Source organism: Ovis aries, chromosome 24 (genome assembly GCF_016772045.2).
Source record: "Ovis aries strain OAR_USU_Benz2616 breed Rambouillet chromosome 24, ARS-UI_Ramb_v3.0, whole genome shotgun sequence".
Lineage (NCBI taxonomy): Eukaryota > Metazoa > Chordata > Mammalia > Artiodactyla > Bovidae > Ovis > Ovis aries.
In genome coordinates this window covers 8,199,903-8,227,328 of record NC_056077.1, presented here as the reverse complement: position 1 = coordinate 8,227,328, position 27,426 = coordinate 8,199,903, and the positions used below count along the sequence as shown (strand labels likewise).

The 27,426-nt window shown below is 51.8% G+C and overlaps 1 protein-coding gene across 6 annotated transcripts; it reads right to left on the bottom strand.

Annotated features, from left to right (window-relative positions):
• Nucleotides 1-1,867: 1,867 nt before the first annotated feature.
• On the bottom strand, nucleotides 1,868-27,417 carry PMM2 (phosphomannomutase 2). Of its 6 annotated transcripts, none has more exons than XM_004020760.5 (8): nucleotides 27,288-27,417; nucleotides 21,491-21,602; nucleotides 19,009-19,085; nucleotides 18,247-18,338; nucleotides 15,007-15,106; nucleotides 14,819-14,894; nucleotides 12,633-12,748; nucleotides 1,868-3,260 (listed from the first exon to the last, which is right to left on the bottom strand). In XM_004020760.5, the coding sequence occupies exons 1-8, from the start codon at nucleotides 27,351-27,353 to the stop codon at nucleotides 3,159-3,161; spliced, it is 741 nt and encodes a 246-aa protein (XP_004020809.1). In that variant the 5' UTR covers nucleotides 27,354-27,417; the 3' UTR covers nucleotides 1,868-3,158. The 6 variants fall into 6 exon arrangements, with proteins under 6 accessions (XP_004020809.1, XP_027817648.1, XP_060262056.1 ...); XM_027961847.3 differs by lacking the exon at nucleotides 1,868-3,260 and adding an exon at nucleotides 6,912-7,624; XM_060406073.1 differs by lacking the exons at nucleotides 1,868-3,260; nucleotides 12,633-12,748 and adding exons at nucleotides 22,033-22,117; nucleotides 25,466-25,493 and having other exon boundaries at nucleotides 13,109-14,894.
• Between the last annotated feature and the right edge of the window lie 9 nt (nucleotides 27,418-27,426).

The following is a 27,426-nucleotide window of genomic DNA, read 5'->3' as shown; positions in this document are numbered from 1 at the left end:
GCTGCATCTCCCCAAAGGAGGCTGATACAGTCATTCAGTCTTTTTTTGGGGGGATGAGTAAGAAAGTGGGATCATCCATGCCTTGTTCCTTAATCAGCACCCTCGCATGTAGGTGAGCTGAGCAAAGGGATGTGGCTTCCAGACAACAGAAAATGCCACTTGGCCGGCCAGCTGTGAAGTGCCCTGTTGATGCATTTCCCTGTTTCCAGTGTGAGCATGCGCAGACAGGGGAGGCGGCCCAGGTTTGGGGTTTCCAAGGGCATGGGGGTGGGTGGGGGAAATGCAGGGGGCAGGAGAGGCTGGGAATGTCTCCCTCGAGAGGCAAGTGATGACTTTGGGGTGGTGCGCAGGTGAACATCTGTAATGTAAGAGCATACTGATGGTCAGAGCACATTAGGAAAAATTATGACCAGCCCATCGAACTCATTCAGAGAGACGCTGGAGCTGGCAGTTAGCACGAGGGAGGGTTCGGTGGCAGCCAGGGTGCAGGGGACAGGAGGAGCTGCACAAAGGGGTTTTGGGGTTTGTGGAGGCTTGGCAGGCGGGTGGGCAGATGTGGAGCCCCGCCGAGCGGGCCCTGCCTGGGGAGACAGGAAGTGAATCGACTGCCAACTGCCTAGGCGCCTCACCTCGCCCAGACGTCTGCCCGGTCTGCCCGACTGGTTCCTCAGCTGGGCCTCCAGTCACTCCCTGCCCGGGAGCTGGACAGACCTGTCACACAGATCCCTCCCTTGGGATCAAGTTCAAGCTCCTCGCTGAGGTTCATAAGGGCCTTGCTGGAGCCGGTAGCTGCTGGTATGGTCTTTCCCCTGAGGTTCCCCTAAGCCCTCGAGCCCAGGTCAGCTTCCAGAGTGCTGGGGGTGGGGGTGGGGGTGGGGTGGGGCCTGGGGAAGGGAAAGAGGGAGGCAGGAAGCTTTCTTAACAGCCCCAGGCTGACCTGGGGTGACCTCTCTGCTTCCCTCTTGCTCAACACTGAGCTACTGTGTTTACATTTCTTGCGACAGTGTCTACCGTCCTCGAAGGCAGGGAGGGACCCCCTCGCCTGTCAGTCCTGCCTCAGGGTTTTCTGGGGATGATGAAGTGAGCGGCGGCTCCCACTCTTCCAAGTGCTCCCCTGAAAGGTCAGCTCTGTTGCGTGTGTGGTGGGGACTATAATCCCACCTGAGCGTCCGTGCTGAGTCGTGTCCTTTGCACCGTAGCCCGCCAGGCTCCTCTGTCCCTGGGATTCTCCCAGCAAGAGTACTAGAATGAGTAGCCATTCCCTTGTCCAGGGAATCCTCCAGACCCAGGGATAGAACCTGGGTCTCCTGTATTGCAGGCAGATTCTCTACCGTCTGAGCCACCTGGGAGAATGTCTGAAGAACAGATGGACTACATGACTGGGGGAGCTTGGGCTGGGCTGGACCTGGTATAAGACTACAGAAGCACGAGAAGGATGGCGGGAGGTCTGAAGTCATCTGGAGAATGGGAAGCAGGTTGAGGGAATCCGGACAGTACGGGGTGGGGGTTGGGCCGGGGCCGGCCTTGGGGACCTGCCCAGGGGAGCTCCAATCAGGGCGGGGAAACAGCACGCCCTCCACATCATAATAAGGGTTGGGACAGTCTGAGTAAGACTCAACAGTTTTTCGACATAAGAAGTTACGGAGACTTGCAGGGCGCACTGGATACTAACCCAGAAGACAAGAGAAGCGTGGAGGAAGGCTCTGCGCCAGCTGCAGGTACCATCCCGCAACATCGTGGAAACTGCTGCATGGAAAAGAGCGACTCTAGGGTCCCAAAGGGCTGAGCTCTTCCCCTAGAATCTGAGTAGGCCCCAGCTCACTGAACCACCCAAGGACAAAACAGGAATCAGAATGGGAAACAGGAATCAATAAAATCACTTTAATTTGCTACTTTTCATTTTGAAAAATCATTACAGTATCATTTGTAAAATCCAGCCAGGAAAGATGCCCCAGGACCGCTGAGAACGGTCACCCTAGCATGTGACCGTCAGCCAGTGGGGGCCGACCTCCAGCCTGGGGCTGCTTCTTGCTTCCAGGCTAAGACGAGCCGGGCTCAGGAGAGGCTGGGGGAAACCAGGTCCCTCTATGATGAAGGCACCTGGTGGGGACCAACTGTAGGGTACCAGAACACCCCTCTCCAGTTCCCCCACCCCCAGATTCAGGTTCAAGTCTGAGAGTCCCCAGCAGAGGTCATGCCTGGACTGACCCTACCCTGGTCTGGAGGGACCAAAGCTGAAAAGTGATGTGTGAACCGTTTCTTGGAAAGCTCGCGTCCGTGCTCTGGATGACGCCCGAGCTGCCGTCCTTCCAGCCACACAGGAACTTGTGGGAGGCGGGAGGGAGGAGAAGAGAGAGGGTCAGAGGCCTGACAGCTGCTCCAGCCCCGGGGTCAAAGTCTGGGTGGGGGTGGGGTGGGGTGGAGGGCTTATTATTCAAAGACCGGGCTCCAGATCTGTTAGCAGCTCAGGCCCTTCCCTGATCCCTGAGGAGTGAAGTGTGATGGCCTCGGCACTCGCGGGGCCAGGGCTCAGAGCAGCATCTTGGGCCAGCCTGCGGGCCAGTTCTCGGTGGGGCTGTTGGTTCCACTGTCCATGTCCCGGAACCAATGTGTAGTGGATACGGAGCTACCCCGAGTCCTCAGCCAGAGATGTGCAAAGTCCCAGGGGTCAGTGGTCACTGGGCTGGCGCAGACATTCATGGGCTTCATTTCTGGAAATGTCTTAACCGTCTGTGCTGGGGTCGGCTCATCATAAATGTCCTGTCCTTTCTCATCAAGAGCCCCCTTCCAGTGTTGATGCAGGGGGTCCCGGCATGAACATCTGTTACATTTGCCATGAGACCCATGAAGAGGGAGGGTCCAGGCTCACTCATTTCATTCTCTCCGGACCATTCCAGGATGATGAGGAAGTTTAAAAACAAAACCCCCGGGGCACCGTGACTGCACAAATGGGGTGGAGTGGGGGTGGTCGGAGACTCGGGTGGGGATGTAACTCTGCTGGAGGCAGTCCTGGGAACCGTTCTTGACAAGCCTTTTCCTCTGGCCCTGGAGATGGAGGGCCATTCCCCTGCCGAGCGGGGACCATAGCGAGGACTGCAGGGTGGGCTGGGAGGACCCCTCCCACGGGGAGCGACCCCCTCCCACGGGGTGCGGGCTGGTCAGTAGAAGAGCTCCTCGCAGATCCTGCGCGTGTCCTCGGGCGCCGCCACCGTGTAGCCCACCGTCCTGGGGTCTGTGAAGATCTCGTGGTCATTCCCGCCCTGTGAAGACACGAAGTGGATGCAGGCGCCACCTGGTTTGTCCTGGGCCTTGGCCCCTGCCACCCACGGCCTGGGACCACCAGAGAAACGAGGACCCCGCGTTTTACTGGGAGCATCTCTCTGCAGCTACCATTCCAGGAGAGGAACCACCTGGTACAGTTGCTATCGAGAATGGGTTTTTCACCTTCCCTTGAACTGCCTTCAGCTAGGAACATGTAATTATGCCTGTGGAAGAAATCACAATGTTCCCAAAGACCTGTCTAAGGTTTATTTTTCTATCGAGAAAGCAGGCACAGTGGGTGACAGGAGTCTCACTGCCACTGATTTGCTTTAACCGCACCCGTATGTCCCTAACAGGTCACAGGGGAGGGCAGACAGGCCAGAGTTGCGCTGCCCTTGAACTTCCTGGGACCACAGACATGGTCCATCTCTGAGCTGACGTGGGCCATGCGTGAGGCTGGCCTGAGAGATGCATGACTGGCCACATGTGTGGCTGCGTGTGATTTATTAAGCTTCAACAGGTCCACGTGCCTACAGCCCGAGCCTGCTGACCTGGGCTCAGATCCTGGTTCCAGCACCGGCGACGGGGGCGCTGTGGGCGGCTCCCTGTCTGTGAAGGGGGGATCGTGGCGGAACCGTGCCAGAGGCGTGGAGGCCACCGGTGGACGAGTGGTCCTGGGGCAGCCCCTGGGGCTCAGCCAGCGCGGGGGCCCTGCTTTCTAGCTTCCCTTGCCCACTGCACCCCCAGGAGTTGAGGGCATGTATCTGGAGGACCTGGGCATGCTGGGACGAGGGGGTCCGTGACTGTGGGTCCCCCCCAGAGCCAGTGCCGAAACCCCCTCCCCAGGCACACCTGTCTCAGGGAAATGATGCTCCCACTCCCCCGGCCCTGCCCCTGCTTTCCTTCTCATGGAAATTCCTACACTTTCCTTATAAAAATGGATAAGCACCCTAACTCAAAAATCTTATAAAAAAGAACCTGACAACCTTTTAAACGACTGACACCTGAAATTACAGCTGCTCTCATCTTTGTAAGAACCAACCACCCCCAAGCAGAAGGCGGAGGTGGCGAGGTTCACAGACCCAGAAGAGTCAGCTGCCGGGGCCCAGGTGAGCTGGGTAGAGCTGCTTTGGGAGCCATGACCTTGGAGCCGTGCCTGGGCAGATGTGTTCCCAGGAGCTGGCCAGGCCTTGCGTGGGCCTCACAAATTTATGTCCCATGAAAGGACTCTGGTCATTCAGCCAGCTCCCACTTCATGGCCAGTGTCTCCTAAACAAATACGTGTTTGGGACTTCCCTGGTGGTCCAGTGGCAGAGAGCCCGCGCTCCCAAAGCAGGGGGCCCGGGGTTCGATCCCCGGTCAGGGAACTAGATCCTACAGGCCTCAACTAGGGATGCTGAGTGTCGCAACTAAGACCTGGCGCAGCCAAATAAATAGACGAATAAACATTAAAACAACAACAAATCAAGTACGTGTGAAACCAATTCTTACGATGAAACTAAAGATTTCTCTTAGGGCCGCCCGGGTGCGGGACGGCATCTGAGCCCTGCTCCGTGCAGACACCCAGCGCCCCCCGGTGCTCTCACTGCTGCGGCACTCACGGACCCTGGAGGGAGCGGTGGGTTTTCACGGGTAAACCATCAAACTGCGGGCAGTGCCCACTACCCACCTGGCCTGGGCTCGGAAGCTGGAGGGACAGTGGCAAAGGCCACCGACAGGCTGCCTTCTGAGCTGGTCTCTGAGACCGACCCAGAGGCTCCGGTGGAGGCTGTAAAGAATGCAGGGAGGGGCCAAAGGAAGGGAGGTGACGGAGAAGACAGTGACCGCCCATCCGGGAAAGGCCGCCCCTGAGAACCCGCGGGGAGGACGGGGATCCACGCCAAGCCTCCGGGGAGCCAGGCTTCACACTGTCAGGTTCCCGTCACAAGAGGGTCCTTCTGGAGAACGGGTTGTGGGGGGGCAGTGAGGACTCCAAAGGGGGAGCAGAGGAGGCGCCTGCCGCGGACAGAAGACACCGCCTGGGGAGCAGGACCTCTGGGGCAACCAGGCTCAGAGCCGCCACGCCCGCTCCCTTGGGGAGGGCGTCCCGTGCGGGGACAGCTGGGTGCCCACCACAGCCTCACTTAGCATGAGCATCCTCCAGCCCCGATGGCAGGGGTGTGGGCAGGTAGGGGAGCTGTCTCTGGACCTGAGTCAGCCACTGGCTGACTGGGTATCGAGCCAAGGTCCAGAGATTCAGATCATCTGTGAAAGCGGAACCGCCCGCAGGCCTCTCCCGCCGGGGACCTGGCCTCAGAGCGCAGCAGGCTCCTCCTGGGCGGCACAGACCTCGCCAGCCAGACTCGGAAGGTCGGGAAAAGCAGAACCCAAACACTGAGCTAGTGAGAGCACCGCCCTTGAGAAAAATACGGCTTCGGTAGTAACGCTTTGGAGGACAGGAAATGGTGGAAATTTCAAAACTGGATTTACATATGCACCGACTCAGCCTTCCCCAAGCTCCAGAACAAAGCTCTGGTTTCCTGGGAGAAGAGGGAGGGGGCGGAAGGATGAATAAGCGGTCATGTTTCCGTTGGGGTGAACCTGGCCGGCCCGAAGGAGAGGCCCCGGCTCAGCCCAGGCCGCCCATTAATATTTAATTCCAGAGAGGCCAAGGTCTGGGCTGCAGGGGAGAGGGTTCCAGTGAAACCTGATTATGCCGACGCTGGAGACAAAGATAGGGAGCAGGGCTCAGTGTCCCCGACCCAGGTTCCTGCAAGTCAGACTAGACATGACTTCCAGGGGGTCTGGGTTCCGTGGACACCCGCCCACCGCATAGCCAGGTTCTGCGGCTGCACGAGGATGTTTACCCCGGGGAGTCCAACAGGCGCTTGGCAAATCTCTACTTGTTAGGGGTACAAAGGCCTCCCAAGACCAGGGCTCGGCCCAGAGCAGGGATTCACCCCCTGGTGGCAGGTGACAATCACTGCAGGAGCTAAAAAAATTCATCAGTAAAACTGGGAAAGAACAAAAGATGGGGGGCCAGAGGCCTGGGCAACTCTGAGAGCTCCCACCTCAGGGTATCTCCAGACACCTGAGGGCCAGGCGCCCGGGGCTTGGGCAGCAGGTCGTGGGTCTGGGGGCTCCCCACCTGACTGCCACGTGTGCTGTTCTCCCGGTGTGAGGACTAGCTGCGGGTGAGAACAATCTCACTTTGCCAACAAAGGCCCGTCTAGTCAAGGCTATGGTTTTTCTAGTAGTCATATATGGATATGAGAGCTGGACTATAAAGAAAGCTGAGTTCCGAAGAATTGATGCTTTTGAACTGTAGTGTTGGAGAAGACTGTTGAGAGTCCCTTGGACTCCAAGGAGATCCAACCAGTCAATCCTAAAGGAAATCAGTCCTGAATATTCACTGGAAGGACTGAGGCTGAAGCTGTAACTCCCAACACTATGGCTCCTGATGCGAAGAACTGACTTATTGGAAAACACCCTGATGCTGGGAAAGATTGAAGGCGGGAGGAGAAGGGGATGACAGAGGATGAGATGGTTGGATGGCATCACCGACTTGAAATCTGAGCAAGCTCCAGGAGTTGCAGATGGACAGGGAAGCCTGGTGTGCTGCAGTCCATGGGTCACAAAGAGTTGGACACAACTGAGCGACTGAACTGATCTGACCACAATCTCAAACAACTTTAATGTTTGAAAATGAATGCCCTTAGAGAATAGTACTGATTTTTTTTTTCCTAGAAAGAAGTAAACAGGGTAAAAAATAAAAAGAGCCTGGCACCAGGGACATGAGGTTTTGAAAGGAACCAGGTGACTCCAATGTGCCTCCAGGGCGGAGAACCAGTGGTTTCAGATCTAGTGATGACCAGGTGGCTCAGTGGTAAAGAACCCACCTGCCAACACAGAAGATGCAAGACACGTGGGTTTGATCCCTGCATCGGGAAGGCCCTCTGGAGGAGGAAATGGCAACTTACTCCAGTGTTCCTGCCTGGAAAATCCCATGGACAGAGGAGCCTGGTGGGCTACAGTGCATGGGGTCACAGAGTCGGACGTGACTGAGCAACAGAACAGGCACACACCAGATGACCCGGCCAGGGGTGGCGGAAAGCAAGCTGGCTGCTGGACTGAAGTCCTGGATGACCGACACTTCCGGTCTGCTGATGGCTCTGGCATATCCTACCTCTGATCCATAAAACGGGGTTCAGAGCTGTGAGTGGTCCTGGCTCAGGAAGCTGATGCTGTGAACACCAGTGCCCCCTGGGGGCCCGCTCTCCCTGAGCAGGAATGCTGGGGTGGCGGGGCGCCACTCCTGCCTTGGGCCTGGTCCAGTCAGCCACCGTCCTGTCCTCTGGACCTGGGAGGCCATGGATTGTCGTGTCTGGAAGGAAGGTGGGCCCCCGGTGGACACCTGGAACCTGTGGCACCTCTGCACCCCATTCTAGCTTCTGCTCCTCTCAGAGGGGGCACAGGAGTCTTCGTGGCTGGGCTGAGACCTTCTAATCTGGTCCAACCTCCTCCAGGGGGCTCCCCTCATCCCACTAACAAAGCCTGCCACCAGCCACCTGAGACCTGGTCCTTAGATTTCACCAGAGAAAGGAGTAGTGAGTGAAGCGAGTCTGACCCCAGGACACAGTGCTTTCACTGGGGACCCTGGAGATGCCTTGAGACGCTGGGCACAGCAAGGAAGTCCTAACTGCGGCTAAAGACCTACGAGCATCTTGAGGGTGGCTGGGTACCACTCACAATGGTGACGTGTCATCCGCCCCGTGGGCCCCAACCTCACATGGCGCCCTCAGCCCCAGGCGAGCCTTATCCCAACTTCCTCAGAGGCAGTGGCTCTGGGTGCAGGCCAGGCTCGCCCTGCTGCCTGCCCTGTTAAGACCTCACCGTGTTCTCGAGCCTTCGGGAGGGGACCCGTGTCCCCAGTGGACGGCCCAGGGCACCGAGGCCCAGGAGGAGACAGACTCGCCTGTGGTCATCGCGCCGGGGTCCTGGGGGCTCTCAAGCCCATTGCCCCTCTCCACCACGTGGGTTTTAGGGAGAGTGATAGCAGTGCTTTGGAAGTGAGGGGAGAGAATGACAAGGGAGGGGCTTCCAGAGCCCACTTAGGGGCTGACCCTCTGTGGGGCCCCCGCCTTCCCCAGCTGCGGTTGGGACGGGGCAGACAGACCCCATGGAAGTGTCCAGCACAGGGTCTGGGGCTGAAGAAGTACTTGAAAAGTTTTGTCTTCTTCCCTTTTTCAATTAGACAGTTTAAAGTTTGATTTTTCAATAGATAGCACCTTCAGGTAGTTCAGAAATGTAAAGAATAGGATCTGGTCACAGCGGGAAGTCTCTCTCCCCTCCTCACCCTTACCCCCACAGTTAACTCTGGAATTTGTTTCCGGGGTATCTTTTCAGACTCCCTGTGTGTCTGGACGCGCAAATGTGAGGAGAGAGGACTTCTCTGTCTTTAGACAGTCACGCAGCCTGTTACCCCACTCTAGCTGTTTCAGGCTACCTGGCATTACGCGGCTTACTCCATCTCCTCCTGCAAAGGGTGGGGTCCTAGCTGGGCCGGCCCCTCTCTGAAGCCCTTTCCACACTCAGAGGAGAGAACTGTGAGCTGAATTAACCAGAGCAGAACTGCAGAGTCAGAGTCCATCAGTGGGTAACGCTCACGAAGGGTTCAGATGTGTTTTCAGGCTGCAGCGACTTAAAGCCAAAATGTTTTTTACAAAAAGCATTAAACAAGCAGAAGCACTGTTGCCTGGGAATTCAGGAAGGCTGGGGGTGATTTGGCAGCCCCCCAGAGAGCCAGGCAGAGTGGTCTGGATCATCTTCCCAAGCCCTGGCTGTCTTCCTCCCCACAGCAAACGGACGCCCCCAAGGCTGGACCCAGGGCCTTTAACCTGAACTCGGAGCTGGGTTTAGAAGGACACTGGTTGTTGTGACTGCTGGTGAGGATAAGGGGGTTTCCAGCACTGACAAGAGTTTAGAAAAGCAAAGGCCAGCCTCTTACTTCTCCCCTCTGCTCTCTGGAGGTACTCAGGGTGGGCTGGGGGTCGGGAAGACACGGGGGACCCCATACAACGTCAGATCCAGATCCCATCGGAGGGAAACTGAGTCTGCTGAACTTGACAGGGAAATGGTTTTTCACCCAGTACTCAGCTCAGGTGCCGCCTCCCTGGAAGCCAGCAAAAACATTTGCCTGGCACAAAGGGAAAAAAACAGCTTACAGAATGTCTGTCACCGAATATGAAAAGAAGCGTAAAGCTAGCGCCTGAACTGCTCTGTGTGTCAGGACGTTAAAAGAACTAGATGGCTGGGCTGCTAACTCCCATTTCCGGGCAAACCACTGACAGAGAAGATCAGAGAAGAGGGCCAAGGATGACGCAAGAAGGGTTCACCACAGTGTTCGTTATGAGAGCAAAGAGCCACAACCCAAAACGGCCTCTACTAGGGAAATGGGTCAACAGACTGTGCCTAAACGCTAGAATGTTATACGGCCCTCAAACGTTTGTCTTCAAAAAATATTCCCTAACACAGGGGCGGGCATGAAGTATGTTGAGAACAAAAGCAGAAAAGAAACGAGTGAACGTGCCAGGTCCCACAGCTGGGGTCATGTGCAAACGGACAGAAGGGCTGGGCAGCGTGTCAGCTGTGACTCAAAAGCGCCTTCTACTTTCCTTCTCATGCCGTTCCTAATTTTCTACAATGAATGCCTATTAATTAAGAATTGGGTCGGGGGGGTGGGGGGGAGCCTCCATCTCACAGTACCCGTTTTTTAAAGGCATGTAAGATTAAAAAAGAAGATAACTGATACAGTACTATGCGTAAACGAGGTCAGCGGTAAAGAATCCTCCCGCCAAAGCAGGAGACACAGGGATTTTTCAGTCCCTGGGTTGAGAAAATCCCCTGAGGAGGAAACGGCAATGCACTCCAGCGTTCTTGCCTGGGAAATCCCATGGACAGAGGGGTCTGGGGGGCGACAGCCCACAGGTTCACAAAGAGACAGACCCGACTCCGTGACTGAGCACGCACCAGCTGCACAGCACAGGGAACTCTGCTCAATGCTCTGTGGTGACACAAGTGGGAAGGAGATCCAAACAAGAGGGGAGGTGTGTACACACAGCTGGTTCACCGCTGTACTGCAGAAAGTAACAGAACATTAAAAAGTGACTATACCCCAGTAAGGGCTTTCCTGGTAGCTCAGCTGGTAAAGAATCCGCCTGCAATGCAGGAGACCCCGGTTCAATTTCTGGGTTGAGAAGATCCTCGGGGGGAGGGGATGGCAACCCCCTCCGGTATTCTCGTTCTGCAGGGTCCCTGTGGACAGAGGAGCCCGGCGGGCTATGGTCCATGGGGTCGCAAAGAGTCGGACATGGCTGAGTGACTAAGCCCAGCACAGCACATACCCCAGCAAAAGTTAAAACAACAATAACAAGCAGCAAAACAGACTGGTGTGTGCTACGGCAGTGGCTCAACAGAAAACTCTCTAATTCCTACATGAAAAATTCCCCAAAGAAGTTGTTTATTGATTACCTCAAGGAGTGCATTCCACTCTGCAAAGCCCCAACTAAGGCCTCAGATGGCTGTTTTCGCAGAGCAAGAAGGCCATCGTCACAGAATATTCTGTCTTGGCCCGTCTGAACAGCCTGCTTCTCAGACTACAAGGACTGGCTCAAAGCTGGGGGAAGGGGGGAGTCTCCAGCTGTCCCTTAGATCCTGGGGGTAATGTCATTCGCTCGCTTTGCCTCAGACAGTGACTTTCTTCCCTCAAGGCCTGAATTCAAAAGCACTTCTGCCTCAAAGCATTTCAACAAAAGGAGGTGGTTATAAACCATTTCCCTCCATCATTGAGAGAGAGGCTCACTGATACAGCTCCTGAGAAGCATGGTGTTCGCTGGGGAACGAGACAGTACCTTGCCCACTGGAGAGATGGTCTGTGGACTGGTAAGTATACTCATTGAAAAAGTGGGGAGCTGGCTCTGGGGTCACCAGCTCTATCATTAGCTGTGTGACCTTGGGAAGGTTAACCTCGCTGAGACCCAGGTTTACAATTTTTTTTTTCCGGCCATGCCACTCAGTTTGTGGGATCTTAGTTCCCCGCCCAGGAATTGAACCCAGGCCCGCGGCAGTGGAAGCTTGGAGTTCCAACCGCTGGACCGCCAGGCAAGTCCCCCAGTTTTGTAATTCGGAAAGCAGGCCTTGAGACTATACTATCTGGAAGTCCCTTTCCTGCAGGAAGACTAGCACATGGCGATCTTACTGAAAGAGGCAGGTCCATGTAGAACGTGTGTGCTAAGTTGCCCAGTCATGTCCGACTCTTTCCAACACCATGGACTGTAGCCCGCCAGACTCTTCTGTCTGTGGGATTCTCCAGGCAAGAATACTGGAGTGGGCTGCCATTTCCTCCTCCAGGGGATCTTCCCGACCCAGGGGTCTAACCTCCATCTCTTAGGTCTCTTGCGCTGGCAGGTGGATTCTTCACCACTAGCACTACCTTCGTAGCCCTCCACGTGGAACAGGCTTTAGCAACAGCACAAACCCTGGGCTTTTTGCTGGAGGAATTGAAGACTCTGTCCAAGCAGTCTTTCTGCAGCACTGGCTGCTGCAGTTCAGCCACAAAGCCTGAGACAGGAGCCCGACAGCAGGGAGCTACCACCCCGGGTGGCCCGTGGGGAAGCAGAGGGACGCGAGGTGAGCGATGGTGAAGGGAGGCGGCCCTGGGCTGGGCAGCAGCCATCAGGGTGCACCCCCTCGGGGCCTCGATGGCGGTCACGCCTCTCAGTCCGGCCTGAGGAGACCCGCCTGTCCTCAGGAGAGCCCCAAGGCTTCGGGGAAATCCCTTCGGCTGGCGCTGGCCTCTCCACACCGGGCTTTGCTCTCAGCCCCCAGTTCAGATCCAGTCCTGGACTGGGGGTTCCTGACCGTGCCCCTGGGACAGCCCCCTACCAACGTGAGTGATGCCCAGATCTGATCCTATGCCTCTCATCTCTCCTGAATGTCAGACCCACGAGATTCCCGTTCTACCTTTCAGGGCTCCTCGCGTCTAATCAAGATGAATGCCTCTGGGAAAAATATGGTGAAAAATAAAAAGGACAAGGGCTTCGAAACGCAAAGAGGGTATGATGACAGCTCCGAGTCTTGTTCTGGAAGGTGCTCAGGTGGGCGACACTCAACGCCACACTGAAAGGCTCTATCCTTATCTCCAGAGGCGGCAGGTGTCTGAGCGCAGAGAAGAGGGGGCTCCATCACCCCCACCCCGCAGGAAAGAAGCCACCACCCAGTGTTAGCCAGGCTGCCGGGCGAAGTGTGTGTGGTAGGGGGAGAAAGCCCCTCTGTCTGTCCTTTCCCCCAACCCAAACTGAACAACACGGCTGCTAACACACTTCCATACTCACTGGCATGGTTTTGTCGCCGAAGAAATAGATGGTCTTATAGCCGTCCTTCTCCACGTGTCCCAGGCAGTACCTCTTGTCCCAGCCGTCGGGGAAGACGTCGAAGCTGATCTGGCCTCCTGCCGAGGGGGAGAGAGACACACAAGCCAGAGATGCAAAGGAGGTTAATGATATGTCACTGAAAAAAATGTGTCCTTCAAGCTAGTCTGTAACTGGAGCCCCAAGGTTGATTTTTATTACCCTGGCTTGCTAATTACCATACTTTAGGGGTAACTTCACCCACTCCAGTGTTCTTGCCTGGAGAATCCCAGGGACAGGGGAGCCTGGTGGGCTGCCGTCTGCGGGGTCGCAGAGTCAGACATGACTGGAATGACTTAGCAGCAGTAGCAGTAGAGGCAGCTTCTAGGAATTTTTTTTTCCCTAAATAATTGTTGCTGTGGTTGTTTTATTTTTAGTTAAGGTATGGAAATATACATATATTTTTTGATGTAGCTCATTTTTGAAGTCTTTACTGAACTTGTTACAATGCTGCTTCTGTTTTACATTTCGTTTTTTTGGCCTGGAGGCCTGCGGGATCTTAGGTCCCTGACCAGCGATAGAACCTGCCACCCCTGTATTCGAAGACGAAGTCCTAACCACTGGACCACCAGGGAAGTCCCTAGAAATTAATTTTGGCATTATGCTTCCCCTGCCCCCAACATCATTTCACTTAAAATCTAAAAATCTGAAGTCTGAAAAAGAGACACGGCATGCTGACTCACAGTGAGAACCACGCCTGCCTCTGCAGGGCAGGGTTAGACCCTGAAGCAGGCCAGCATGCAAGCTGCCAACGGCCTGCTGCAGCCCTGCTCACCTCCAGCCACACCATGCTCTCGGTGCCTCCTCCCAATGGCAGGATGCACACAGCTTGTTGTGCAGGAAAATGAAAATCCCACGCATGGCAATTTTCCACACAGCTTTCATGGGCAACAAAAAACCCTTTCAAGGCTTTGTTGGGACACTTAACAGCCCACCCATTCATCTTTTACACAGAGTCCCGCTGCAGCTCTAGTTTTCTGGCAAGTGTACGCTGGCTTATTAGAGCTGGTGAAAGGAGAGGGCTTTAAGGAATGGCTCACCAGCACTGACAGTAGAAACCCGTCTGCTTAAAGCTGGGCATGTTTCACCTGAATGCGGGACGGAGACGCCCGGCGCTGCAAGAGGGGCTCTGCATCAGACACAGAAACGGCCGTGCTGGCCAGTCACTGTCGGCAGAAGCTCTGGGAACCTAGACGAGCGCCTGTTCCTTTCTGGGCCCCGTTTCTTCATTTGTAAAATCAGCCCAAGTGACTTCTAAGGTTTTCTGCTGGTCACACGTTACAAGATTTCAGACACATTCGAGTTACTTGACCTAATAGGGCCCCTCCAACCCCTGCCTTGTCCCATCTCTCTTCTACGGAGTCACCCACATGCTGTCCTCTGCCCAAAGGTGCACGTGTGTGCGTGCACGTGTGTGTGTGTTCAGTCATGGCCTGTGGCTCTCCAGGCTCCTCTGTTCACAGGGTTCTCCAGGCAGGAATACTGGAGTAGGTAGCCATTCCCTTCTCCAGGAGAGCTTCCTGACCCAGGGATCGAACCTGAGTGTCTTGCATCTCCTGTGTTGGCAGGTGGATTCTTTACCACGAGTGCCACCTGGGAAGCCCCGTCATCACACACAGTTCATCAAGCAAGATGCTCTCGTTTTTGAGCAGGAGAAGCACTGGGAGGAAAGATCCTGCTGGGTGAGGATTCAGAACCAGCAGCCTGGAATTCATCTCCTAATCTGGCAAGTCGCTGCTATGGCTAATTCTGCAGGACAGTGGTTTTTATTTTTCAAAAATTTATTTTAGGCTATGCTGTGTGACCCGCAGGATTAGTTCCCCGACCAGGGATCGAACCCATGTCCCCATTTTGGGAGTGCAGCATCTCAACCACTGGACTGCCAGGGAAGTCGCAGGCGAGTGTTTTCCCTCTTATGGACGGGCCACCCGTAAAATCCTGCTGCCCATCAGCAAACTGAGCACTGAGTCCAAGAGCTGAACTTGGACTGGGCCGTGTGGCCATCACCAACCCCACGTGGCTCATGAGCCCTGAACTTGAACTGAGTCCAAGTCCAAGAGCACACAGGCCCACAGCCACCTCCCAGCACGAACCCCTTGGACATATGGTACCTATGGAAAACGTGAGGCCTTTCCCAGCAAACTCTTTTCGCAGATCCTCCACGAACTTTTGTCTTATGTTTTCTTTCTGAGGAAGACAAAAAGATACCGAGAATCTAGTGCAGTAGACCGCAGGCTTTCTCGGCCACAGAGAGGCACACCACGTGTCCACATGCCTGGGCTATTTCAGGAAGACTCACCCGATCAAGCTCGTAGAACTCAATGCGTTCTTCCTGGCTGCAGCTTCTTCCGATCGGCGACACGTTCAGCATCCCGTTACGGAACTCTATGAAAGTGCCCCTGGGTGGGAGTGGAAGGGGAGAGGGGTCCTGGAGACACATTTGAGCAACATGGCAGAAGGACAGATGGGCTAAGAGGCAGGCAATTCCATAGGCAGAAGCGGGTGCGATCAACATGTGGAGGAGCTGTGCTGGGCCGTGGGCTGTCACCAGCCCCACGTGGCCCGTGAGCCCTGAACTGTGGCTGATCTGATCAGAGACGAGTGTTTAGAGACTTCATGTGAAAAAGTGTAATCCTCACTAATAAGGCTTTACGTATTTTTTAAAATATTTACTTATTTGGCTGAGCTGGGTTTTAGTTGCAGCATGAGGGACCTAGTTCCCTGACCAGGGATCGAACGTGGGCCCCCTGCATTGGGTGTGTGGAGTCTTAGCCACTGGACCACCAGGGAGGTCCTGATAATGCTTTACAATGACTATATTTGACATGACTGTATTTTGGATATATTTGGTTAAATAAACCATATTAAAATGAATTTCACTTGTTCCTTTCTTTCCTAAAAACCAAAAAACCCAGGACCACAGAAAACTCAAAAAATATATTACATTTCAGCTGGACAGTGCTGCTGTTGGGCAGAGAATGTTACAGCGAGCAAACAGCTATGGAAACAATTACTAGCTCTTCACGCTCCTGAGGAATCTGAAAGTATCTATCCAGACATCGTGGCCAGTGATTTAGTGAAATGCTGCTTTTCACCAGGCAAAGAGACACAGGAAAAGCTGCTGAGGATCCCAGGTGAGCTCAGTAACAATACTGTGAGGATGAGCACCAGGCATGGGGCTGGGACCAGATTCCAGGCCAAGGCAGGCCACAGTTTACCAGGTGAGCTTGGGCACCGCTCTGAACCTCAGAAAGGGCTAAGGGCACTCGCCTTAAACCCCCGAAGGAGCTCCTGAAATCTTTATGTAAAAGTACTTTGCTAATTGAGTAGCAATGAAGACTCAATCAGGTAAAGTAAAAACAGCAAAGTCTCCCTCACTGGACCCTCCCCTGCTGTGCTCCACTTGCAGAGAAAGAGGCAAACGTATGTACACTGGAGATACTATCCCAACCCCCCGCCCAGCTGTCCTGGACTCTGTACAGCCCGGCCGGTTCCCCACGCCATCTACATGTACATGGGGGTGGGGGGGCAATGGTTATCATTCGGGGGCAGGGATCCTAGGCCTGTGGGTCCTAAACTGTCCGAAAAAGAGCTCAATTGTTTCCCCAGCTCAAGGACACATTATTACTCTCATTCCCAAGAAAGGCAGGGCAGCTGACGCATTGTTGAAAGGCTTCTAACAGCAGGACTAAGGCGACTGATCAAGTATTCACTTCCCCCCTGAAGATCTGAACTATCTGACATCTCACTGCACTTGCCCGACCTGTGTGGGGCACAAAGTGAGGCCCACGAGAAACGTGGGCAAACGCTGCTCAAAGAGGGTTTCAGCTCTGCCTGCTGAATCCACCGGGAACCTTGGGCTAATTCAGTCGCAACTCTGCACGCTGGTCTCTCACGAGACGACATCCTCTCTGAGAACAGGAGTGGATCTTACCTTCTTTTTATTTTCCCTTAACGCTTAGCCCAAAGTAAAGACTGAACTGACCTGGGATACTTTCTATAACGGAGAATTTCTAATTTACGCAAATGTCAACACCACAGCGTAACCAACGCTCATAGGTCACTTCCCGGTTCCAACAAAAATAGATCTGAGGGCCCGCCCACCTCATCCACCCCGCTTCCTGGGACAGAGGAGAAAAGAGGAGAAAACCAAAAGCCCCGCCCTCTGAGAGGAGGAGCCGAGCAGGGCCACCTGATTCAGGAACTCAGTCTTCAAAGCACAGCATCTCTTGAAATTTAACTGCCGCTTAAGAATCGTTTCACCTCCTAATCACTAGGGTGTCGCACATTAAGTGCAGAAAACAGAAGAAAATGAAAAGTATTTCAAAGAAACCACCTGTGACCTCATTACCCAGAAATAGCCACCGTTAGCATCCGGTCCATTTCCTGCCAATCTTTTAATTGTGGGCATGTGTGCATGTTACTGTTATTATTTTAAAATGGGAATTGAGATGATAAGTGTTTGGAACAAGAGGTAGGTTCACAAATCAATGTCTAGAGAGGCCAGAAAAATGAGACAAACAGCCTGTGAAAGGCTGGAGATGGTGGTGGCGGGCAGGGGCGCAGCACTGTGCCTGTGCCCCTCTCCAGCTGCTGCCATGCTGAGGGCGGGCACTGAACTATTGGGTCTTCAGATGCAACAGAAACTGGAAGCCTGGATATTTAAAATCAGACTTTCAAATGACAGCACTGGGACTAACCCGGTGGTCCAGTGGTTAAGAACCCACCTGCCAAGGCAGGGGACACAGTTCGATCCCTAGTCTGGGAAGATTCCACATGCTCTGGGGCAACTAAGCCGGGAACTCAAGAGCCCTCGAGCCGCAAACAGAGTCCAGAGCTTTGCAACAAGATGCCACCACACCGCAACTGGGGTAGGCCCCGCTCGCCACAACTAGAAAAAAGCCCGTGCATTGCAGCAAAGACCCAGCACAGCCAAAAATAAACGAATGCATGAATGGATAACAATTAGAAAACGACAGCACTTAATTTAGATTGTATTGAACAGCGGGGCCCAAGTGAACTTGGCTCTGGGGGGGATTTGGCCTGGGGGCCTCTAGTTTTGACCCCATAGCTGAGGGCGATGCGTTTCCCACGCTGCTGTGTCACGGGCAGGGGGCTTGAAAGCATCGAACTTTCAATTCCTGTCATGCGGACATGCCATCATTTATATCATCATTCGTCCACTGCCAGGCGTTCCCTGGTGGCTCAGACGGTAACTCGTCTGTCTACAATGCAGAGACCAGGATTTGATCCCTGAGTCCGGAAGATCCACTGGAGAAGGAAATGGCAATCCACTCCAGTGCTATTGCCTGGAAAATCCCATGGACAGAAGAGCCTGGTAGGCTACAGTCCATGGGGTCGCAAAGAGTCGGACATGACTGAGGATTCCCCTTTCACTTCCCTTCATCCCCTGCAGGCCCCGCAGAAGGCTTCCGGTGGCCCCTTGTAAGCACTGCACTGTGGAGTTAACTGAGCCCCAACCCACCAGATGACATGACGCCATATTCCAGCAGCGCCTCGTCACTAAGAGCAAACCCACCTCTTCTTCGGGAGCTTGATTTTCGCGATGTAGCTCAGACAGTAGTTGATTAAATCCTGGATTAGGGCTTCACCTAGGTGACCTTGAATATTCTAGATAAAGAAAATGCTGATGTTACTTGACACAGTGGGAGATGTTTTCAAATGGCTTTCCAGCCAAGCCAGGTCTTTAGCCACCTCGGGCTGAAGGTCACCTGGTGGGGCTGGGTGACACCCTCACTGCCTTCCTCCTCTCTCTTTCTTATTTGCTGAAAACATTGGGCAAACTAGAAAGGGCTTCAGTCAGAACCATTTCCTGCTTCATTACTCAGGATTTTTATGTTCATTATCTCCCTAAGTACTTCCTGGAAGCCCCCGAAGAGTTTATTCGTTGCTGCTTTTATTCCATTAAAATATCTGCAGACACGGATAGAAAACATATTTGTTTCACTTCAGTTTCCTCTTCTGTCTGAACAGAATGATCTTAATGGTAATAAGAGCTACACAGGACTGCATAAAAATGTCTGTAGCAAAGCAGCCTGCACTGGTCTCTGCTACCATAACAGAAATATTAAGTACCCTTAAAAAGCAATTATAAAAATTAAGTTAGCAATTTGGAATGTGTAAGTTAGCAATTTGGAACCATTGTCACATGGTTCAACATCCAAAATGTGAAAAACGAGGGTGAAAATTCATTACCACTCAGCCCCCGGAGGCACTCAAGTATCTTTCCAGAAAACATTTGACTAGTAGTCTGTCATAGTCTGGATACTTACAAACCTACCTGTTTACACAAGAGTTTCCCATCTCTGTATGCTACCAAGCCATTTTCTGGAAACACGTAATCATATTTTTTAATAACTGCCAACAAAACAAAAGAAACTTTAGAATGCAATGAATTGAACCCTGTGTTTCTATTTCTTCATTAACACATGGCCAACAAAACTGCTAAACTCCAGCACTGACCTATCTTAACAGATTGGGAGGGTGGAATAAAGCTCCTTAAAAATTTTTTTTAAAAGATGCTTTGTTATCAATTTAACAGATGACGACTAGGCTGCAGACTGGAGAGTTGGTGGTGGGTCACTGCGTGTCTCTGCCTTCCGCCTGTTTATTTGTAAAGGCCAAGTGGAAACCACCGATGGCTCCCAAACCCCACCGTAACCTGCGTCATCTGGACAGTGAGGAAAATCTGCCGAATTTGAGGCTACGCTCCCGGAGTTTCTGAATCAGAACCTGCAGGGGCCGGGTTAAGAATCAGATGATTTTTTTTTTTTTTAAAAAGCTCTTCAAGTGACCCTTAAGACCACCCACATCAATCTTGCCTGCGTTCATCCTAAGTCATTTCAGCCGTGTCCGACTCTATGTGACCCCATGGTCTGTAGCCCACCAGGCTGCTCTGTCCACAGGGATTCTCCAGGCAAGAACACTACAGTGGGTTGCCATTCCCTCCTCCAGGAGATCTTCCTGACCCAGGAATCGAACCCACATTCCCTTCACTGGAGGCAGATTCTTTACCGCTGAGCCACAGGGGAAGCCCATATCCATCTGGGTGGTCTCAACCTTCAGGCGCTTGTTACAGTGCAGGTTCCCAGGCACGGCGTGTTGGGTGGGGGCCAAGCTCTGCATTTGAATGAGGTCCCAGGTGATTCTCATATAGGTGGGTCTTTCACTTTCTTCTGGCTCGTGACTGTTGTGAATCTGGTGTTTCCACTCACACTCTGAAAGGTAAGACACTGTCCTACGCTAACAAAACCTCTCTGAGCCTGTGGTTAAATACATGATCAGAGGCAGAAAGGGCAATCAGGACCTGGTAACAGGGTCTTAATGTGCCCCATTATGTTGTTTATACGGGCTTCCCAGGTGGGCTCAGTGGTATAGAATCTGCCTGCCAATGCAGGAGACTCAGGGTTGATCCCTGGTTCGGGAAGATCCCCTAGAGTAGGAAATGGCAACCCACACGGGTATTCTTACCTAGGAAATCCCACGGACAGAGTAGCTTGGCGGGCTACAGTCCACAGGGTTGCAAAGAGTCAGACATGACTGAGTGAGTAAATTAAATAACAAACAACAACATGTTGTTTATGGCGTTTCTAAACAGAGCACCTACAAGGACAATTAGTGAAAGAGGAAAAGAGAGCTTTGTTTTCAGCTGCACCCCAAGACATGCGGGATTTTAGTTCCCCGACCAGGGACTCGAACCCATGACCCCTGCAGCGGAAGCGTGAGTCTGAACCACTGGGACCATCCGGGAAGCCCAGAACAGAGGGTTTTAAAGGCCCCCATAGATTACTCTTTCAGTAACCGGTCCGACACATACAGCCCACACAGATTTCCACTGGAAGGTATTACAACTCGAGGAGTGGTTTTCAGCTGGGGGTGACGCTGCCCCAGGGGACATCTCTGGCGTCTGGAGGCACGTGTGGTTGTCACCCTGGGTGAGGGGCCGCTGCTGGCATCAAGTGAGCAGAGGCCATGGATGCTGCTCAACAGCGTCCAGTGCACCGGACAATGAGAGTTCTTGGCCCCAGACGTCAATGGTGCCAAAGAGAAAGCTCAGGCCCTTGAGGTCTCCACCCACTGTTCTCACAGGCCCCCATCTCAGGCACCCCAGCGCCCCTGGGGCCATGAAGATGAATAATCCGTAGTCCCAGTCTTCAAGACAGACAGAAGCAGACAGTCTCCAAAACTCAGTGCTACACAAGCAGCCCTAGAATCTCCTGAAGGCAGTTGCTGAAGTACGATTCCCAGGCCCCGCGGACCCACTGAGTCAGTCTCTAGCTTCCTGGGGCCCTGGGGGTCTGGATTCTGGTTCCCTAGGTGGGGGAGGAGCCTTGGGAGACTCTGGGAAACACTGAGCGATAGGACAACAGAGGTGGGCGTGAAGACTCACAGGGCCCCTCAATACCGAGGTGAGCAGGTTGTCTGGATGGTGCCCAAACTGAGGCCAGGAAAGCAGTTAATGGATATCAGCAAGAAGGATTCCAGGCTGAGACACAGACACCCACGTTTCTAGGTCCATCTGTCCATGTGTCTGAGTACCAACTGCTTCACCAGCAACTCCAGAAATGTATTTATAGGATAAAAAAAAAACAAACAGAAAAACTAAGGGTAGAGAAAATGTTCCCCCATCAAGGAAGCAGGAAGGCTGCCCCACAGGCAGGAGGGTTCAGGGCTGTAACCACGACACTAAGTGGCGATGGGTCCCGATAACCTTACAAGAAGTTACTGTTTCACCAAAACATAACAAGCAACGCAGAGCCTACCGTCATCTCCCAGTTGCTCCTGTACTTTCTCAAAGTCCGACCCACCGACAACGCCAATTTTGATCTTCTGCCTCAGTTTTTGCAGAAAGCAATCCATGTCTTTGGTAATTTTCTGCATTTCAAAAAGGAAAATAAACAGTCAGGAGACATGCAGGAATCGGGAGATTAAGACCCCCAAGAGTAACGCAACCTTTACTCTCACACTTGTCTATCTGCTTCTACATCTACAGGTAAGACCAACTGTTTGGTTTGTGCTTTGGGGACACTGAGGGAGTCCCTGTGGCTCAGATGGTAAAGCGTATGCAATGCAGGAGACCAGAGTTCTATCCCTGGGTTGGGAAGATCCCCTGCAGAAGGAAATGGCTACCCACTCCAGTATTCTTGCCTGGAAAATCCCATGGATGGAGGAGCCTGGTGGGCTACAGTCCATGGGGTTGCAAAGAGTTAGACACAACTGAGTGACTTCACTTTCGCTTTTCACTTAGGGACATCAAGGTATCAGGAAAAAAACCCCCCAAAACTTGTTAAATTAAAATTTTTACCTGGCTTAAAACACGCAAACAATACAGTAACTGCTGTTGTGGTTTGCTCCAGCTTGTTTTTCTTCCTGTGCATTTATACACTTCTCTGTAGGCACACATATAAAAATGTTCTACTTTTTGAAACACCAGTTGGACTCATTGTCTGTCTTGCACAATGACTTGCTTTCTCAGTATTAAGTTGTGCTGATTTTTCCAGAATGCACATAGATCCATTCCTTTCAAATGCTACACTGTACTGCATTTATGGATTCAAGCTGTGGCTAATTCCAACCCATGTGCTAATTCGAAATAAATTTTAAACTGAGATGAAGTGACATCCCTGTGTTAGGCAAACCACAAAGTATCTTTTAAACCCTTGTTTCACTGCTGCTGGCAGTCTTAATGGTACACTTACATGGACATATCTTCATAAATAAAGCTGTGATTGTACACTTATCTTCACAAATAAAGCTACCAGAGACTAAAAGCAAAAAAATCCACTTAACTTCAGTACAAAAACATCTACAGTTCAATCTTCTCTTTTTCTTTAAAAAGCATTATTTTAAGAGTAGTACATGCATATGGTTAATAAAACTGTGCAGAAGGGCTTCTAAGAGAGTGCAATCTTTTCCACATCTTCCGGTGAGATCTTGACCTAGTGGACAGTCTAGTGGCCTCTGAGTCAGTGACTGAAGACATGAGGTCAGAATGGGAGGAAGTGGGGAAGAGTCCTGTGATTGCAGAACATTAAAAACGCAACACTAACAACAAACACAACACTTACACCTTCACACAGAAGCCAAAGGGTACCATTTATTTTTATCTGGACCCTTGTGAGCACTGATCAGCTGAATGGTCTGGCAGGTCAGCCAGGAGACATGCTCAACATGCATGGGTCAGAGAGGCACCTTCCCCCTTCCAGGTGGCAGCAAATTTTTTTCGACAGGAAATAAGACCCAGCTGCTTCTGACCACAATCGAGCATCTCAACTACCCCCCACCGCAGAAGAGAGATACAGAGATATGGAGTAAAGTAGCCACACAGCAAAACTGTCACAAGGCTTCTTTTTTGGAGGGGGGCGCACCCCGGAGAGGCCTTTTCCCATTTATTTAAATATATTTTTAAAATGTTTTTACAACGTTGTGCTGATTTCTACCATACAGTGCAAGTCAGCCATAATCACACATCCACCCCCTCCCTCCCCTCCAGGTCATCAGTGTCAGCTTCTCACCAGCTATCCATCTTGTTTATATGCTGTTGCTACTTTCTCCATTCATCCCACGCTCTCCCTCCCCCGTGTTCACAAGTCCACTCTCTGTGATAGCTGCGTCTTCATTCCTTCCTTGCAAATAGGTTCATCAATACCACTTTTTTAGGTTCCGTATAGACACATTAAAATATTTGTTTTTCTCTTTCTGCCTTACTTCACTCTGTATAACAGGTTCTAGGTTCATCCACCTCACTACAACTGACTCAAATTCGTTCTTTTTTTTTTATGACTAATACTCCTTTGTATATATGTATCTCAGCTTCTTTATCCATTCATTTATCGATGGACATCTAGGTTGCTTCCATGTCCTGGCTGTTGTAAACAGTGCTGCGATGAACACTGGGACACATACGTGTTTTTTGATTATGGTTTTCTCAGGGTATATGCCCAGGAGTAGGGTTGCTGGGTCATATGGTAGATTTATTTCTAGTTTTATCTTCATACTGGTCTCCATAATGGCTGTATTAGTTTATACTTCCGCTAACAGTGTAGGAAGTGAAAGTGAAGTGAAAGTCACTCAGTCGTGTTTGAGTCTTTCTGACCACGTAGACTATACACATCCAGCCCATGGAATTCTCCAGGCCAGAATACTGGACTGGGTAGATGTTCCCTTCTCTGGGGTATCTTCTCAAGCCAGGGATTGAACCCAGGTCTCCTGTATTGCAGGCAGATGCTTTACCAGCTGAGCCACCAGGGAAGCCCAAGAATACCAGAGTGGGTAGGCTATCCCTTCTCCAGTGAATCTTCCTGACCGAGGAATCGAACCAGGGTCTCCTGCATTGCAGGCGGAGTCTCTACCAGCTGAGCTACCAGGGAAGCCCTCACAGAGTAGGAGGGTTCCCTTCTCTCCACACTCTCTCCAGCATTTATTGTTTGCAGATTTTTTGATGATGGCCATTCTGACTGGTGTGAGGCAATACCTTATTGTAGTTTTGATTTGGATTTCTCTAATAATGAGTGATGTTGAGCATCTTTTCATGTGTTTACTGGCCATCTGTCTGTCTTCTCTGGAGAAATATCTGTTTAAGTCTTCTGCCCAATTTTTGATTGAGTCATGTTTCTAAATAACTCTTGTGATAAATTCAAGGAATTCTTTATAAGTCATCCCAGACAAAACCAAATGCAAGGAGCCCAAAACTTGGAATTAATGTGAAAAAAAAAAAATATATAGAAGACTTCCTAGGGATAATTAAGGAAAATTAAGGAGCAGAAGAGTCAGAAAACCAGGTCTGTGGGCCAGAACCAACTCTCTGCTTGTTTCTGTACAGTGACTGCAACACAGTCATATCCATTCATCTCTGTGGTGTCTGCAGCCATGACTACACATGGGTGAGCAGCTGCGCGAGCCTCAACCATTTCCCACCTCCTGTGGTGGGGCTGGGGGAGGCTAGATGCTCGATCGTGGTCACAAGCAGCTTTTTATAGAGTCAAGTTTGCTGACTCCTGTATAAAATCACTTTAGGGCACTGCTGATCATTTCCTTAGGTGTGATCACAAAGTTGTGGTTACAACAGAGGTCCCTGTCAAGAGCTGCAGGTGTAAATATTCAGGGGTTGAAGTACCATTACGACTACAGCTTCGGAAGTGATGCAGCAAAGATTAAAAAAGAGAGCGAGGACTTCCCTGGTGGTAGAGTGGGTAAGAGTCCACCTGCAGGAGACACGGATTTGACCCCTGATCTGGGAAGATACCTCATGCTGTGGGGCAACGGAGCCCGTGCACTCCAACCACTAAGCCCACACGCTGCAACTGCCGAAGCCCATGCACCCAGAGCCTGTGCTCTGCAAAAAGCCGCCACAAAAAGTCAGTGTGCCCCAAGAAAAAGTAGCCCCTGCTTGCAGCAACTAGAGAGAGCCTGAGGGCAGCAACAAAGACCCAACGTGGCCAAAAATAAACCAATAATTAAAACAAAACAAAACCCAATCATTGCTGAATCTAAGTGATGTGAATATGGTTCTTCTGGGTACTGTTTTTTCCCCCCAGCGATTCTGTACATTTGAAGCTTTTCATGAGAGAAAGCTGGAAAACAGTCCACCCAGGTTTATGCCCTGCTTCTCTTTGCAGGCTTCTAAGTCTCAACTGCTTTTAGATGCAATGGCATTTCTTAGGAAAGCACTCAGAACAGCAATGTTTTACCAGCACATTGAAATGCGCAAAGCTCTGACACCACTGGCTAGATTTTACCTGATTAGGTCATATCCTGTTTCAGCAGCTGCAAGAAAAGATAATCCATTTGATTGCTTTCGGATTGCCTTGTGCTTATCAGTGTTTGCGAATGTTGTTTATTGAGGAAGGGAAAGGTTGTATAACGCAGATCTGTTGCTAAATTAGCTTTATTTTTTACCTGGAGCACCCAGTGCATAAAACTTAGATTTTTTTTTAAGTGTAAAAATCATGTTCAGCAAAGAAATGTTTCAAGGGAATACACTGCAGGTTGCCTGGTTTTGCTGCTATTTCATACTTCGTGCTTATATGTCCTGATTCCTTCTGGGAATCAGAAGCATGTTCCTGAATGGCACACCTAGCAACCGAAACAGCCTCCACCTTGAAGCTTTGGCAGAAAATGGCAAACTTAGCAAATAACAATACCCTGAGGCCCAGAGATTTTTGTCAGATCTTGTATGGAAACCAAGGTGATGGTTTTACTGTGTCTGTTTCCTAATTTAAAATGAAAATAACTACCCTACTTGGGATGAAAAAGGGAGAAAGGTTAAGAGGCTCTAATGATATTGTGTAAGAAGCCTTGGAATGTAAACCCAAGATCATCACAACCAAAGAGCCAAACTGAGCAGCAGTTTTACCGGAACACAGCTAGAGTGCCTACGTATGGTCGATGGCTGCTTTTGCATTAAAGTCGAGCAGTTAGTACTGACCATATGGTGGGCAAACACAAAAGTATTTGCTACCTGGCCCTTTACAAACAATGAATTACTGACCCTGGCTCTGAACCACTATGGGTTTTTAACAACTTACAAGTGTGTGTGGATCGTGGACTCTCAGAGTCAAAAAGGGCCTTTGGAGAACTTGCAATTGAGTACCATCGTTAGATACATAGCACTTGTGGCTCAGAGAGGTACAGTGATGCAGCTAAGGTCACATACATTCCGTGTGAATTCCAGAGCGCACCCACCGCTGCTACCATCCAGCCCGAACCAAGCAGGGTAGAGACAGAACTTGAAGACAGCGAGGCCACTTGGAACCAGTCCCAAGTTTGAATGGCTGCTGTTCAGTGACTGATTCATGCAAGGGGGAGGTCAAAGTGAGCGTCATCACAAAATCTGAGCCCATGGCAACAAAATCTGGAAAAGAGAAGTTTCCAGGAGTCCCGGGAGACTCTCAACAGGCAGCCTGTAGCAATCTAGGTCTTATCCATCACCCCACTCCACTGCAGGGCTGGAGAAGGCAGCGGTGGTGGTGGCTAATACTAATTGAGTATTATTGAACCCAGCCTACCGCCTGCAAGATACTTTCATGAACTTATATGATTTCATTCGACCTCCACAAACACCTCAAGGAACAGGTCACCTCCCCACTTAAAGCCATAGATACTGAGGTTAAGTGACTTGCTCAAGGTCACACAGTTGTCAGGAGGTAAAACTGAGACTCTACTAGATCTGTCTGACTTGGAAACCTGTCTTTCACATCAAGCTACAGGCACAGACCACAGTGTTACATCTGAGAAGGGCACACAAGCTGGTAAAGGGGCTGAGCTGGGTTTCACAGCCAGGGCTGACGGTGAAAGTCCAGAATTGCGTTTTCCAAGCCAACACAAGTTCCTTGCTCTCTTAGAGTTTTTCGGCCTGTCCCATCTCTCCGAGCACCCTGAGGTCTTGAAGATCTGGTTAGGGCTTCCGTCTCAGCCCTCCAGGGAACACAGAGTAGAGTTCAGTCTCTCCAAGGGAGGTGGGCGGTCCCTAGCCGCCCCAGATTGCCTACCTGGGCGGTCGTTAGCCCCGTCTGGGAGCAGTTGGGGGCTCTGCGCCGGCTACTGCCGGGCGCCTCTTACCTGCCGCGGGGCCGTCAGGGTCCCGTCCACGTCGAAGAGGCAGAGCGCTGGGCCGGGGGCAGCCATGACCCTAGTTTCCACGCGCACCTAATAGGACTCGCTGGCACTTGGAACTCTGCCCGGAACTTCCGGGTCCGGC

Coding starts and splice junctions, on each gene's coding strand:
- PMM2 (XM_060406071.1), bottom strand. CDS start 27,353: ATGGCTGCCCCCGGCCCAGCGCTCTGCCTCTTCGACGTGGACGGGACC. Junction 21,603..27,287: donor CCCTGACGGCCCCGCGGCAG/GTAAGAGGCGCC, acceptor TTTGAAATGCAG/AAAATTACCAAAGACATGGA. Junction 15,107..18,246: donor ATCAAGCTCCCGAAGAAGAG/GTGGGTTTGCTC, acceptor ACTCCCACCCAG/GGGCACTTTCATAGAGTTCC.